This window comes from Juglans microcarpa x Juglans regia, chromosome 2D, assembly GCF_004785595.1.
Source record: "Juglans microcarpa x Juglans regia isolate MS1-56 chromosome 2D, Jm3101_v1.0, whole genome shotgun sequence".
NCBI lineage: Eukaryota > Viridiplantae > Streptophyta > Magnoliopsida > Fagales > Juglandaceae > Juglans > Juglans microcarpa x Juglans regia.
The window spans coordinates 4,864,790-4,879,623 of record NC_054596.1 but is presented as its reverse complement, the minus strand read 5'-3'; the positions used below and the strand labels follow the sequence as shown (position 1 = coordinate 4,879,623).

Sequence of the window (14,834 nt, the reverse complement as noted above, 5' to 3'; positions counted from 1 at the left end):
GAAGTCGCGTCCAACTATGCAGAACCACGTACGACAGGCATGGCAGCAAAGCACTTACCGACTCGTGGTTGACCTGTATTATATATAATTAATGGGTGGTCTGCTTCTGCTGTTTGGAATGCGGAAGTAAAAGTTCCCATGATGCTGTTTCATCATGAGGCGGCCTTTCGAGAATTTGAGACCATTTTAAACATGATATACGAAAATGGATAAGCGTACACTCAAAAAAGCACACGATGAAGCACAGAGGTTTTTCCGACAGATGGTAATTTCTCATTTTCTCATCTTGCTCAGTCAGCACGAAAGTGCTCCTCCCACTTAGCCTAGCCTAGCTAGCCACTTCTTTAGAGATCATGGGTGGTGAGACCTGTGGAAAATCTTCTTGTGTGCCTTATCATCCCCGGTATATCAATTTCATGGATTTCGATCTGTGAGACCACACACTTTCCATTTTATCCATAAAAGGATTCGTTGATATATTATCGTACGGGCCCTGTGGCTAACTTGTCATTTCATGAGTGATATGCAACTGATGACCTTGCATCACCACAGGAAGCAGCACCTTGCTGCTTAACCACTTGGAAGTTTTTGAGTGCTCTAACTATACCATGCAACCAAAGATTGTCTACTCACCTACTGAAAAGTTTGGGAAAAAAAGTACTTAATTCCTGCTGGGTGGATGTCTTCGATCTGAAATTTTTCCTAAAGAGAGAAAAATATATCATTCGTAACATGCATATATAAAAAGTGATTTACAAAGTTTGTTGCAGATGCGAAAATTACGAAAGTCTTCATTACTCGATCGATAGTTAAGAGTCAATATGTGTCGGCATGTATTTTCATTTCGGAGAAGAAAATAAGTACCCCTTCACGAGGAGGACTACTTTATGGTACAAGCCTTGATCATTCTTTTGAGAAGAAAATTGCAAGCTCATGGGGACCATTATTCTTCAGTATCTTTTGATAGGATTGATTGATTGGGTCAATCGGCTGTATATAGATCACTTCTCACAAAGTAGAGAAATTAGATCAATTAGTTCAAAAACAGAAGTCTTCATATTTATGGGCTGACAATGGGGAAAACTGTTCCCAGTAGTCAATAGAATAGATCTTCATCAGATACTAATAACAAGTCATTGGGCACTATTAATACGGCCACAAAGTATAAGCGTTGAAAAATTATAATGCAGACTGCATGCATGGAAAGTGGTCCAAAATCCAAAGAAAACTTAGGAACACATGAAGGTATGTGTGTGTGTAAATGAATCGAATGAATTGATGGATGATATTTTGACCGAAAGAAATGTGAAAATATATATTTTGTCAAATGGAAACTGTACAAGTTGATCCAAGTTGTCACCATGCACTCGGCCGCCTATCAGCCTATGCGAATCAACTCACGTGGATTGCGGAAGCAGTTGATGATTAAGGTTTGTACGGATTAAAAAACATTCTCAACTTATCTTATTTAGCTAATTATTATAAATTTTTAAATAAAAAATTTAAATTTTAAAAATTTTAAAATAAAAATAATATTAAAAATTTTTATTTTAATAATATTTTATTTAATTTTTAATTTTAAACTCAACTCAATTCAACTGTACATATGTATCAATAAAAAGTTTGCTTTGACAAAAGCTGTCATTAATTTTATATAGATATATACGTGAGCTACTAATGCGCGCGTTTCAACCTCAAGGCTGGCAATGGTATCATCCCCATGTAGGGGTGCATATATGCTAGGCTAGGGTACTCTGATTTATATACATGATCATAGAGTTCATTATTATGTTGGCTTGCTCCTTCTGATTGTGGATATTGCACGTCCTCCTCAACATTAAGGATCTGTCTCGTTATCCCCGGCCCAACTTGCATGGTGACAATAATAGGAACCGTCTCTTGATAGAAGGAGACACAATTAATGCGGAGCTAGCTTGTGGACGACTAGCTAGGGCAGCTTCTAGGAGTGGGTTCAGCTACGGAAAAGCAAAAACAAAAATACAGAAATTAAAAAAAAAAAAAAAAAGGGTTTTTCTATTAGTAGGAGGAAATTATATATATATATATATAGTCAAGGTTGGTTGATGTTCCATTATTAATTAATGAATCCAGTTTATTAGATTTGCCAGCGCTAAATCTAATAAAGATCGATGAACTGTCCAAAACATATATACCCTAATTAATTATTAATTAATCTAAAGGTAATCTCGACTTCTTCAAAGCAAAATCTTGAAAGTTCTAACTAGTAGATCGTTAATTGGTCTGTGAGATTTGGTAGGATCGATCTTTTATATATTGCTTGCGCGCCTGCTCGCTTAAGATAAAGATATCATGCACGAATTTAGATTTCGTTTAGCCTAATCTTCCAGGTTTTGGAAATATCGTATGCTCCATTAGTATCATAATTTGGAGGTTTAGTAGTTAATGAGACAATTAACTCCTAAACTACCAGCTGGCTGCTACACATGAGTACGGCCCATGGCCAATACGATATTAAAGCGCGTGCAAATCACTGATGATGATCTACTTTGTAAGCGCGCATTAATAAACATGTTTAAGAGCGATAAAGAATACTTTCATGAATCTAAATTTCGGAGATATTATCATTATATATATATATATATATACATATAGTCAAGCAAGTTGCCTAACTCTCAAGATATAAATTAACTAATGATCACCAGCTAGCTATATATATATAGGAGGTGGTGGGGCTGGGGCTTCTCATTTCTCATTTATTATTTATTTTATATAATATAATGTTAACACGAGGTATAACATAAAATTAAGAAAAAGTATAAGAATGGTTAGCAATACTTATCAAAGGATCAGGACAAACGTCGGATTAATTAATATATGAGATTAAACCAATTAGCCAGTCGATCGGCAGTCACCTTTTTTTTTTTTTTTTTTTTTTTTTTAATATAATTTTTGAGACAGAAGCACTGTCCTTACTCAAGTACTAAAATTTATAATTTATAAAGCACTTCTTGATTAGATAAAAAATAGAAAATAAATTTAATTACTAATTAATTTCATCATGTACTATGAGGCGAATAGAATGGTGGGGAGGAGGTGGGTGGGGGAGGTGAGATTTAATATGTATGCAATAATTCCCTTTATTTTTAATTCAATAGAAAAGAATTATGGCATGCATAAGATCATTTAGTACTAGGCAGGGGCTTATTTTATTTTTTTGACTCTCTAAGCTCTTTGATCAGTAGGGCCTCTCATTTGGAGTTACACATATCCACAACCGAAAAATTCTAAACATAAGCTTCGCATTTCTACATATTACTTAAAAATATAAGATTTTATCATTTTATCCTCATATTTTATGAAATATGAAATATGAAATATGAAGATAAAAAAGTAAAATCACATATTTTTAAGTAATATATAGAGTATGAGACTTCTGTGTAGTACGATTTATATACAACCAGAGAGAGAGTGAGGGTACCCACCACTTTTTGGCCACTACTACAAGATCACCCACTCATGCGATGGAGCTGAGGACAGAAGAAAATGTTTATATATATCTATCTAATCCTAATCATAGGATAATCTCTTTTATATGTTTGTGTGCGTGCGTCCGGAAAACCTTTTTATAATAAGACACCATCATATTATAATTATTAATTCCGTATGGCTGGCTTACTTATATATATATATATATATATATATATATATTATCTCATGCATACAAACTAGAAACATATTTGTACAGTAAAGATCGGTGCTCAAAGATATAATTACAATGTACGTACGACGTTAGTGCCAAATTAAAATGAAGATATATACCACCGGCTGATTCAAAAGTCAAGCAAGTTATCTGATATTTGTAATTTTAGAGTTTGCATACTTAAAAAAAAAAAAAAAAAGATAAATTTAAGATTTATATAAAAAAATTATTTTTTTAATAGTAAATTATACTTTTTTTTAAAAAGAATTATACGTAACACTTACACATCCCAATTAATCTATATCTATTATATATTATTGGATTAGAAATAGACTGATAGCATGAAGAAAGGCAAAGCTAGTTAGCTTTATATCTAATCAAGTAGGATTGGTGCACCAATATTATATAATACGCGTCCGTGATGCAGATTGCACTAAACTTGGATTTGTTTTGTTTTGCAGCAAGCTGGAATTGATTTGATCATCCACACAATCTGATCTGCTAGCTAGCTGCTATAGAATGGCGCAAGTATGGTTGATTTTAGTAAAGAGCCGTGCGCTAGTACTCCTCGTCCTACATGAGAAGATTAATGGGTACCGAATAGTGTAATTTTTTTTTCTTTAAATATTTTTTAAATCACTTTAAATATTTTTTAAAAATAAGATAAGATTTAAAAACTTATTAAAAAATACCTTCTTAATCATTAAAAAAAAATTAGAAAAAAAAAAGTACAAAATAGCTAGGTATACGAAAATTCAGTGGCTCAATCATTTCTCTTATATATAGTAAAATTCACAAAATTCTAGAGAGATGTGAGAATATAAATGATAGGTGGAATTAAACACGTACGTGAATTCATAAGTCAGAATATATATTTAACAACATCAAATCACGCTTTTCACACGGCCGCCGCATTATACATTTGTTGCCAAGAAAAGATAGCTTCCTCAAAGGCTTGAAGAAATCGTAGGCGCCTTGATAACATCATCACGATTTTCTTTTTATTGATCTTTTATAAACATGATGATCATATTTGTCCTGATCAAATATCATTTTCAGCCCAATATTAACTACTAATTAAATTTTCTTCCTGCTTTTATATATATTCATCAGTCAATGTGATTAAGAAGAGAAAAACAAAAACTATATATATATATATATATATATTTAATTTCTCGTCTTAGTTTGTGTTTTAATTACGTTCCTTATAAAAAGGGTATTTATTGATTTCCGACGAATGGAGATTGAGATGGCAATGCAAGCATTACTATTCAAGCGAAACACACTTAATTATAAGCAGTTACCAGCCAATAGAAGCTTGCCAATGGATACAAAACATATTGCTCACTCATTATGTGGAAGAACAAAGCTTTGTTCAACCCGTCCGTGCAACCACCGGGTAATCTCCATATTATTTAATAAAATGGTGTGTTTTAATTGAAGCTTGCAGCAGGTTATGAATGAACCACGCAATGGTATTTTCTTTTAATGAAACGGTGTGTTTCATTTACAGTCAAAACATGCTGTTTTTATTCTATTCTCTTTTCATCTAATGGTCTAGTCTTTTTCTTTTGTTCATTCTCCAAGCTTTTTCCTTCCGTGCGTTCTATTCTCCCTAAAAAATACACTGATATTTACCACTTAATTTCGTGTACAGGACAAGAAATGCAAAATTATGTGGATGTCTTTGCAAAGAAGTATAAACTAATAAAAAATGCAAAGAAGGAAGGTAAAACACCAAAATGATATCCATCTACCACTCAAAAATTAAGCTTATCACACAGAATTTGTTCTCATTTTTGCAGGATTTATTGGGTTTGGAGAACATGGGTTTGGGAGAACATGGGTTTGGGAGAACAAAAATTCAAATGCTTCAAAACCTAGCAGTATTCAGTCCAAATGATCTTCACTCAACATGCTTCATTTCACTCTGTTTCAATCCGATAAACCAAGTCATGCTTTCGAAATGGACTTAGCATTTTTTAGACTTTTGGTTTCAGTCTGATGAACCAAGTCACGCATTCATTTCTTCCTTCTGGCTTTCAAACCTTCTTTCTTCATTCCTTCTAGATTTCAATCTGATGTACAAAGTCACGCAGTCTTTCTTTTTTTCCTTCTGGGTTTCTTTCAGTCCTTCTTCCTTCTTTCTAGGTTCTAGTCTGATGTATAAAGTCATGTAGTCCTTCTTCTTTCTTTCTGGGTTTCACTCCGATGGTCTTCTTGATTTCTCCATTTTTATTTTTTATTATATTTTGTATCAGATGATGACGTGACAAATTACCACATCACCCAGTGACACATCGGTTTTGCATGGGCGGTTGTACGTAGCAAAGCTCCTTCTTATAATCTGCTCATGTTCGGGCTCAAATTAAACATCTCAGCTCGTGTAAGACTTACCTAAGGGCAATAGCTTCTTTCCACAGTACGTGTGGAATACACTAGCATATATATAATTGATGTTTCTATTTGCTTTATATATTCCAAGCACGCATAAAACAAGGTTAGCTTTCACGTTAAAGGACAAACTTCTCCTTTTTGGAAAGGATCAGATCAAGTGATCAGGATCGAGGTAGTATATATGATACCAAGCCAAGTCAATATATATACACTGATCTTTTTTATTATTTTCTGCATTTAATGATCTCTCTCCTCTCTTCTTTTTTATTGAATTTAATAAAATGCTTGATTTCTATGTCGTACGCGTATCTGATTATATCTCCTTTTCAAAATCTTTCAAATTTTTTCTCTTGAATTTCTAGTAACTAAATGAACTCATGATTATTTGTTACGGGTTTTGCGTGTAAACAGATCATATATACTTCAGATCCACAAGATAAAGATCTAAATGATATCCTAATTCCCTATGGATTTGCATGTTTCAGTTTTCTATGTTTTCAAGTTCCTCTTAATCAGCCTAGCTTTCGGCGTTACAAATTCGTTTGACGCGATCATATATATATATATATTCTCTGTAAAGTTTTGACAAAAATTTGACCTATATATATTCACAATATTCTAACGATTGATTTGTTTTGTGGTGGCGAATATTTTGATAGGACTTCCATTTTGGCATTCGAGGCCCATAAATCCACTATGGTTATCGTGTATATTTAAGTGGTTTAGTTATTATTATTTTTTAAAATGGTGATCATGAAGTGGTCCTTTTTTTTATTATTATTTCCTCAACAAATTAATGGTCGGGTGATAAAGAATTAGAAACTACTTTATGTTTAGGTATAAAATACGCATACGGGCCGGCCGGGTAATGCATAACATGTGCTAGCTAGATAATTAGGACTACAGGTCATCATCAATCATCTGTTTCTGCCCATCCCTAACTTGCCTGCATGCCTGCCTCAACTTGCCCCCAAATCAGTCTCATCTATAATAAAATATATATATATATATATATATATATGTCGGAAACAAAATATTAATGACGTGACTTCTTTGTTTTTAATTATACGTGACCAACTCTCAAAAAAGAAAAATAAAAAGAGAGAATCAAATTTGCAACCTCTTCTGAGTTCTGCCTAGCTACTACGATTCATGTTCCTGCTTGTCATATTTCTCCATTTAATTTAATTTTATTAGTTTTGTAGTTTTTCGTCTCCATTTTTAATAAATTGGCAGCTTTTTAGCATACTCGTCTCGGACATTGCAACTAATTTTTTCGCCCCCGCAATTTTTTATGATCGGATATTGGACGTACAGCTAGCATAAAAAACTAGGTGCAACACAGTTGGTACCATTAAAACCATTGTATTTGTCCATCGAATGCAAAAAAAAAAAAAAATATATATATATATATATATATATAGCAGCTTTGTGATAAGAGTAATGTTAGTTTTATTTTTATTAATAAGATTCATTTTATCAATTTTTTTTTAATTTAAATTTTAAATTTTAAATTTTATAATTTTTAATACATCAATAACTTATATGTAAAAAAATTAATTTTTTTAATACATTTAACATATTTTCCTTGTAATAAACAACATGACCATTCTCTATTTAGTGCTGTCCTGTATCGATCTACTCAAATGCATGCCCCCAACAGGCGAGCTGAGCAGGGCCGGCCGGAGGTGTTGACTGGTATACATATATACATGTATTCTTCGGCTCCTGAGCATCAAGGCAGAGTACTACTACTGCGTGGCCTATAGCATTTAACATAAAATATGGTAATATACTATATTATTGGTCATAGGGCAAGATGATAATTGGAAGGGCATTCTTCGACGACCATATATAGTTAAATGATTATATATGTGTCCTTGCATTGTCACAATATCTACTTAATGCAGGTCCATATCAACCATGGCAAACCATCATGATTAGTTTTTATTGCATGCTTTTGTTCCATGAGAAATGATAGTTGTAATTGTAAGTATGTAAATATCGCACAATCACTTTAAAAAAATGAATAAATATGAGATCCATATGAAAAAAAAAATATTTTAATAGTAAACTCTACTTTTTTTCAAAACGATTATATAACACTTGCACACTCCAGTATGACTGTATGTAACACTACTATTCTTCCGCTTTGCAATGTATATCCTAATATTTCCTTAAGTCCTTAATTAGTACTATTCACTGAATTGGATATGTTTTTGGCCTTTTTTGTCGACATCGTCAATGGTGGCGCTTAACCGGGACCAAAAAAAAAAAAAAGAAAAAAAAGGATGCATCATGAAATGCCAAATATATTAGCATATACAACTATATATCTGTAGTCTTTTTTTCCCCTGATGCATATGAACACATAATTTATAAGAATTAACTTACAATTCATGAATGTTTATATTGTTACAGTTAAGGATGTAATTGGTTCAATTCAGTCCAATTTTATATCATTTTTAAAAATCGAACTGGTATACATCGGTTTTGAAAATTTAACAACTGATACTTGATGTCCGATATACTACTGAAACTGAAATTTTCTATTTTTTCGGTTTCGGTCCGGTTTTACAGATTATATATATTAGTAATAATATGATGTTTACATATATATATGCTAAGTTATTAGTCTATATATATTATAATATAAGTACATTATTTTATAATAATTAATACCTAGTATATATAGCATTGAATTTAATTATAGTCTATATAACTTCTGGACTTTTTATATGAGTATATATGATCAAATGTGTAAAAATGTATTTATAAAAAGAATATATATTATAACTTATTATGCCAAAAATCTATTTATCATTGATATATATATATATATAATAAGTTTATATTAATAACTTAATATTAATGTTTATATTTAAAATTAATATTTTACGTTATATTAATTTACAATTTAGTATATAATATATATAATATAATATAAAAAATTATAAATATATATATCGATTCGATCCGGTTTAAATCAATTTTTAAAATATAAAAATCGTACCTCACCAAACCGTTTACATACCCACCGGTTTGGTCTGACTCAACCAATTTTTCGATTTTTTTTTTAACAAGTGCCCTAGTTACAGTACGCCCCCTCGTGGAGCTTGGGAAAGGATTTTTCTGGTACATAACATAACAGGCAGTCACGACAGGGAGAAGAAACAAAGAAAGATGCTAAAACTAGAGAGAGAGGGAGAGAGGGAGAGAGGGAGAGGGGTAAATTGAGTAGTGGAGAAGCAGAGAATCGCAGAGTAGTAGTACTGCTGTGAGAAGTGGCTGGCCAGCTGGGAATTAAAGCATCCTTTGATGAGTTTGATCCACCCTACCTTTGTCTACTACAACTTAACTGGCCATATATATTTGAATGTTGAATTAAGCCGAGCCGATAAGAATTTGTAGTGTTATGGAGCATCGAAACCCTTTTTTACCTTTGTGTTTTGGTTTCTTTAATCCTCTGTATTATGGGACTTTAGGCTTATCTAAGTAACTTGACGGCCAATATTTTATAGAATATATAATAAAAATACCAAAACAAAATCATCAGGGTTCTTCCAATTTTCTTTAACTTCCTATTCCTTAATTCGTGTGTAACTCTTACAAGCATAATTGCTTTCTTTATCGAGATATCTCATCACCTAATTTACTCTTTAATGTAGGAAAAAAAATTACAATGATATATAGTCTTTATAGAAAGATTAGAACGCCCATGTATCCGATCGAGACTCCCCCCCAACAAAACATAATAAGCTAGCTCTCTAACTTCAAAATCTCATGTATATGCATCATGTCAAGGGATAATTAAGGGCTTCAAACATACTTGAACCCCATACTTAGGCTTTATTGTGAGAACGGTGATAGGAGCATGACGATAATTCTCTGAAATGGTGAAGCTAAACCGGGAGATCAACATGGATAATATGATCTTGGCTTCCATCATGGCAAAACCCTGGCCAACACAGTTTCTGGGGCCAGCAGCAAAAGGGATGAACCGCCCAGGTGTGAATGACTTTGAAGCAAATCTTTCCGGGTTGAACTCGTTTGCATCTTTGCCCCATAATTCTTTGCTATGATGAATTGCAAGCACTGGGATCCATATTGATAGACCCTTTGGAATATGCAGATCACCTAGTTTAATATCTTCCAAGGCCATTCGAGGGAGAACAGTTGCGGGCGGGTAGAGTCTAAGAGTTTCATTTATCACCATATTTAACTGCAAGATAAACCAAAGGTAAGTTTACCATTATTGGAAGCAAGAACTGATCCATAATATAAAGAATACATGGGACAAAGACCAAGGTAGGATTTTTGGTAATGGAACTGATTTTGGCATTATATATGTCATTAGAATATATATAATTTATCTTTAAGACCAGCTCTGCCATCAAAGCCAATGCCAAGTCCGTGGACCGACGTCTCTCGTCTTTTGGGCATTTGACTCTCTGCTCAATACCAGCCAAGCCACTAAAGAATCATTCTGATTCTCCAATTTTTTATATAATATTGTTTTCCCTCTAAGAAGTTGATGAGCACTTGAAAAATTATTTTCAAGTGGGGAGCATCAAGTACCGGAGTGGACTCGGTTCCATAAATGCTTTCCCTTTCGGTTTTAGTTTACTTGGGAAAGAAAAAGAGAGGCTGTGCATGTCTACTGCACAGTTTTACTTTTGAAGACCTAAGCTTGAATTTGATCATGTTAGCCAAAAGAAATCATAATAACAGTGTGCTAAAACTGAAAAATGCTATTTATAATTAAAGAAAAATTTACAAAAATTTTAATTCACCATATGTCAGTTATTGATATGCTGAAAATTATAAAATTTGACATATTGCATTGGATTTAAAAACGAATATACTTAAAGAGTTTATGATTTAAGATTGCTACTGCTGCTAGAAGTAGGATCTGGTAGGTAAAAATTTTTGCGAAAAAGCCATTTTTAGTTAAAACTATTGAAAGCATTGTTTTTTTTAGTGGCAACTGACAAAATGCCCCTACACCCTTCCCACCCTTCCCTTTTAGTATTCCTCCCAACCCCAGCCATTAAAAAATAGTCATGATAATAAAAATAGAGAAAAAGAAAATATCTTGCTCTCTTACCACGGTGAGCTTGGAGAGATGATCAACAGAGGGAGTTCCACCATTGCAGACCTGCTTCACCTCAGCACGAACCTTATCTTGCCAAGAAGTGTTGCTTGCTAGTAACATTATAGTCCATGTGAGTAAGAGGGCAGTGGTTTCATGCCCAGCAAAAAAGAATGTTTTGCATTCATCCATGATTAGTTGTAAATTTATGCTGAGTCCACCCTCTGATCTCTTCTTTTGCATCTCATTAAGCAGCATACCAAGCAAATCAGTCCCATATGAACTGCTCCGACCAATCTCTACACAGTCTTTTCTGCTTTGAATTATCTCCATTAATAACCTCTCCACTTCCATCTTCATTACTTTTATTTCTCTATTATATTTACTTGGAAAAAACCTGAAAAAAATTTAAATTACCGGTGATCAGTTAATTTGAGGAGTTCCAGAACTAGCGGCTTGGAAGTTAAGCTGGAGCCAGAAATAAAAGATTGCATGCGGTAATGAAACCCGATTGCAAAATATTAATTTCCCATTTATATGATCAGAGGCAGAGAATCGTAAAAAAGAAAAAAAAAAATTATATATATATATATATATATATATATATATATATATATATATATATATGGATCATCAAAGAAAATGCGAACAGATGAGTTAACTCACCGACTTCCGGGAAGGTACAACTTGCGGGTTGCTTGGGCACAGAGACGCTGCAAAACTGTTAGGAGTTGGAATATTTGCTTTCCCTTCTCATAATTACAATCGAACTCGGTTCTAGAAATTACGTCTGCAGTGAGCTTAGTCATGTATTCACCAATTTCGAACTCAGTTTGGCCTGATTTTACATTATTTTGCAGTGATTGGAGTATCTCCTTAGTGCATTCCACCATGTACCCAGCATAGCTCTTTGCAAAAATAAAAAAAGAAAAAGAAAAACAACCATTCGTAACAGCGCTCTTATTGAGAACATTATGAAAAACGAACTAGAAAGAACAAAAAATTATATAGAACATGAGAAGTGAAAGCTGAGTGATGGCAATATTTATAATGGCCGTATCATCATCAAGCTAGAATTTTCGATCTTATCGTACCTTGAGTTTGTCTCCCATAAAGGTCCGGGCAACGATATGACGCTGGTGATACCAATCTTTGCCGTTAGCCATTAATAAACCTCTCCCAATAAAATGTTTTGACCCTTGTTGTTGTTGCCATGATCTACCGGACGTCGTGCTGTACTTCGACAAAAATTCTTTTATCAATTCAGTCTCCGTCAAACACATCCGGGGCTCCACCCCATTCCAAAACATAAATCTCTTTCCTGGTGCAAAGAAGGAGCAGAAGGTATACAAGAAGAAGAAATAAGCAAGTTTAAGTGATTAATATCAAGCATATGTGTGTGTGCGCGCTCGCGAGTTTGAGGAAAAATATATGATACGATCATGGGAGAGTAATTGAGGAATTAGAAGCCAACCGTATTGTTCGGACCAAGCTACGTAATGCGGTAAAAGGCGGCCAACGATGTCATGGTTGATGGATTTCATGTCTTGGGAGGTAGTTTGGGCAACAAGGGAAGCCATGTCCAAGATGTTGCCTTTGAGAGGCCGGGGTTTGGGGCCACGCACTCCTTGCCTCTCCATGACTTTCTTGATGCGTCTTGGGTTTATGAAGTAGCACGAAAGTGTGTCGAGAGCAATTTTGAACAACAAAGAGAGGAATAGAACCAAGAGAGTTGTGAGCACCACCATGGCCATGGTCATGATCACCAAGCAATTCAAAATCTCTGGTCACACCGGCCACAAAGATCAGAAGCGTAGCAGATTTCTCAATCGCACCCACGAGAGAGAGATCAGGAAGAGAGAAAGAGAGAGATAAAGAGGTTGGTTGATTAGTGAACCGAGAAGGCTGATTTATAATGAAAGGAAGCCTGGCCATGAATATTATGCAGAAGCGCACAGTACTTAATTTGATAATCTCTCTAAAATGGAAGGTGAGTGACGTTATAAACTACAATATGTATCTGTGCAAAGAGAAAAAGGTAAATAATCTCGAATTCTCAATCTTACCAAAATTGGAAGAAGCTTATAAATGTTGACAGATTTGAATTGATTCTTTTTAAGTTAAGCTGACGAGTAACTGCTGGGCTAAGCTTTTACAGCCAAAGGTATTTTTCCATATATAGAACGTGTACGTCGACGAGTGTTTGGGGGGAATGAATTAATGCACAGTTCTGACCGAGGTAGGTTTGACCCTCTTTATTTCTGCTTAATTAGGAGGAGCGAATCACAATAATTGGCAGCTAATTAAATGAGCAGTCTCACCATCATTCATCGTGCCATTTATGTTACCAAAAAATATCTATTTATTTATACACTCAACAAATCAATATATATTAACTAACATTAAAAAAATTAACTTTTAATTTTTAATAATATAATGAGTCATACAATAATTAATCTGTTAAATCTCTATGATATATATATATATATATATATTTTTACAATATTTTAGCACATCATGTCATGTATTGAACTCTATAAAAAAGTAAAAACTCTCTTTTTTTGCAAAAGCCTGATAGCATATAATTTGGTTCTCCAGATGAAAAATTTAGATTTGAAACTACTCACCCTCTAGTATAAAAAAAATATATTATGTGCATATAAAAAGGGGCAAAATCCTAATCTCAATTGTTTTACATTTTAAATTTGAGAATTCTCATGTTTATACAAATTTTTTATAAAGAGTTTTACTACTCATCATCTCCACACACCATACTTCTATTTTAATTTTTTAATTTTTTATATGCTTACTAAACTAATTGAATTGTTTTACTCATCATCCATAAATCACATGTTTAATTAGTAAGAGAAAAAAATTAAAAAATTATTTGTCGTGTATGTGTGGTGTGAAGATAGTGAGTAAAATTTTTCTTTCATAAAAAATAAGTTAGGTGCTTACTTAACAAGTTCTGATTTAATAAAAAGTTCATTAAAAAATTCAATTAAAAAAAATTGAGTGACCTATCAGAATATAAAGTCATTTTTCTAGAATTCCGGTTTAGACAAAGTAATTATCTTTAAATTTTGTTCTATAATATTGGATAGAGAATTATGTTTCCATCCCAAATTTGTATCTATAAAACTGTTTCTAAATGTGGATTAATCAAGGGAAAGATACTTAATTTAACAACTCATGACTAGGTTCTGCAATTTTTTAATGATGACTCTTAATTAATTTGCCAGCTCATTTTGTTGCTCCTGAACTATTTGTCTTCCTTGGTTTTTGATAATTTTGCAGTTACGTACGATGGATTCAAAGGAGCAAACAAATCTATAGATCATGATCAGGTTACTTGTGCTCTCTGATTACTTAGATCGGCTGATAGTTTGGTGGTGCTGTAGTGACGGGCTCGTTTATTGGGCAGTAGTTATGGTTCAAACCGGACATTCTACAACAGGGAGATGCTCCTATAGTCACGCTCAGGGAGAGTAGTTACGCTGGTCACCCCCACCTTCCATGTTGCCTTAAAATATATATATATATATATATATATATATATATTTCTTACATTTTGTAAGTATAATAAAGAAAGTAGTAATTAACAAAATATAGTTTGAAAAATTAGATGAGATTTTGTGTTGTAAAGTAGATCCAGTGTATTAC

The 14,834-nt window shown here is 33.2% G+C and overlaps 1 protein-coding gene across 1 annotated transcript; it reads right to left on the bottom strand.

The window, feature by feature from the left end:
• Nucleotides 1-9,646: 9,646 nt before the first annotated feature.
• LOC121248062 (cytokinin hydroxylase) lies at nt 9,647-13,152 on the bottom strand. The gene is made up of 5 exons (XM_041146418.1): nt 12,646-13,152; nt 12,266-12,492; nt 11,838-12,079; nt 11,187-11,568; nt 9,647-10,301 (listed from the first exon to the last, which is right to left on the bottom strand). The coding sequence occupies exons 1-5, from the start codon at nt 12,929-12,931 to the stop codon at nt 9,879-9,881; spliced, it is 1,560 nt and encodes a 519-aa protein (XP_041002352.1). The 5' UTR covers nt 12,932-13,152; the 3' UTR covers nt 9,647-9,878.
• Between the last annotated feature and the right edge of the window lie 1,682 nt (nt 13,153-14,834).

Bases quoted from the DNA above. Each gene is read 5' to 3' on its own strand.
- LOC121248062 (XM_041146418.1), bottom strand. From the start codon at position 12,931: ATGACCATGGCCATGGTGGTGCTCACAACTCTCTTGGTTCTATTCCTC. The intron at 11,569-11,837 runs GTGAGTTAACTC...AATTTTTTTCAG, and splicing joins TTGTACCTTCCCGGAAGTCG to GTTTTTTCCAAGTAAATATA. The intron at 10,302-11,186 runs GTAAGAGAGCAA...TTTATCTTGCAG, and splicing joins ATCTCTCCAAGCTCACCGTG to TTAAATATGGTGATAAATGA.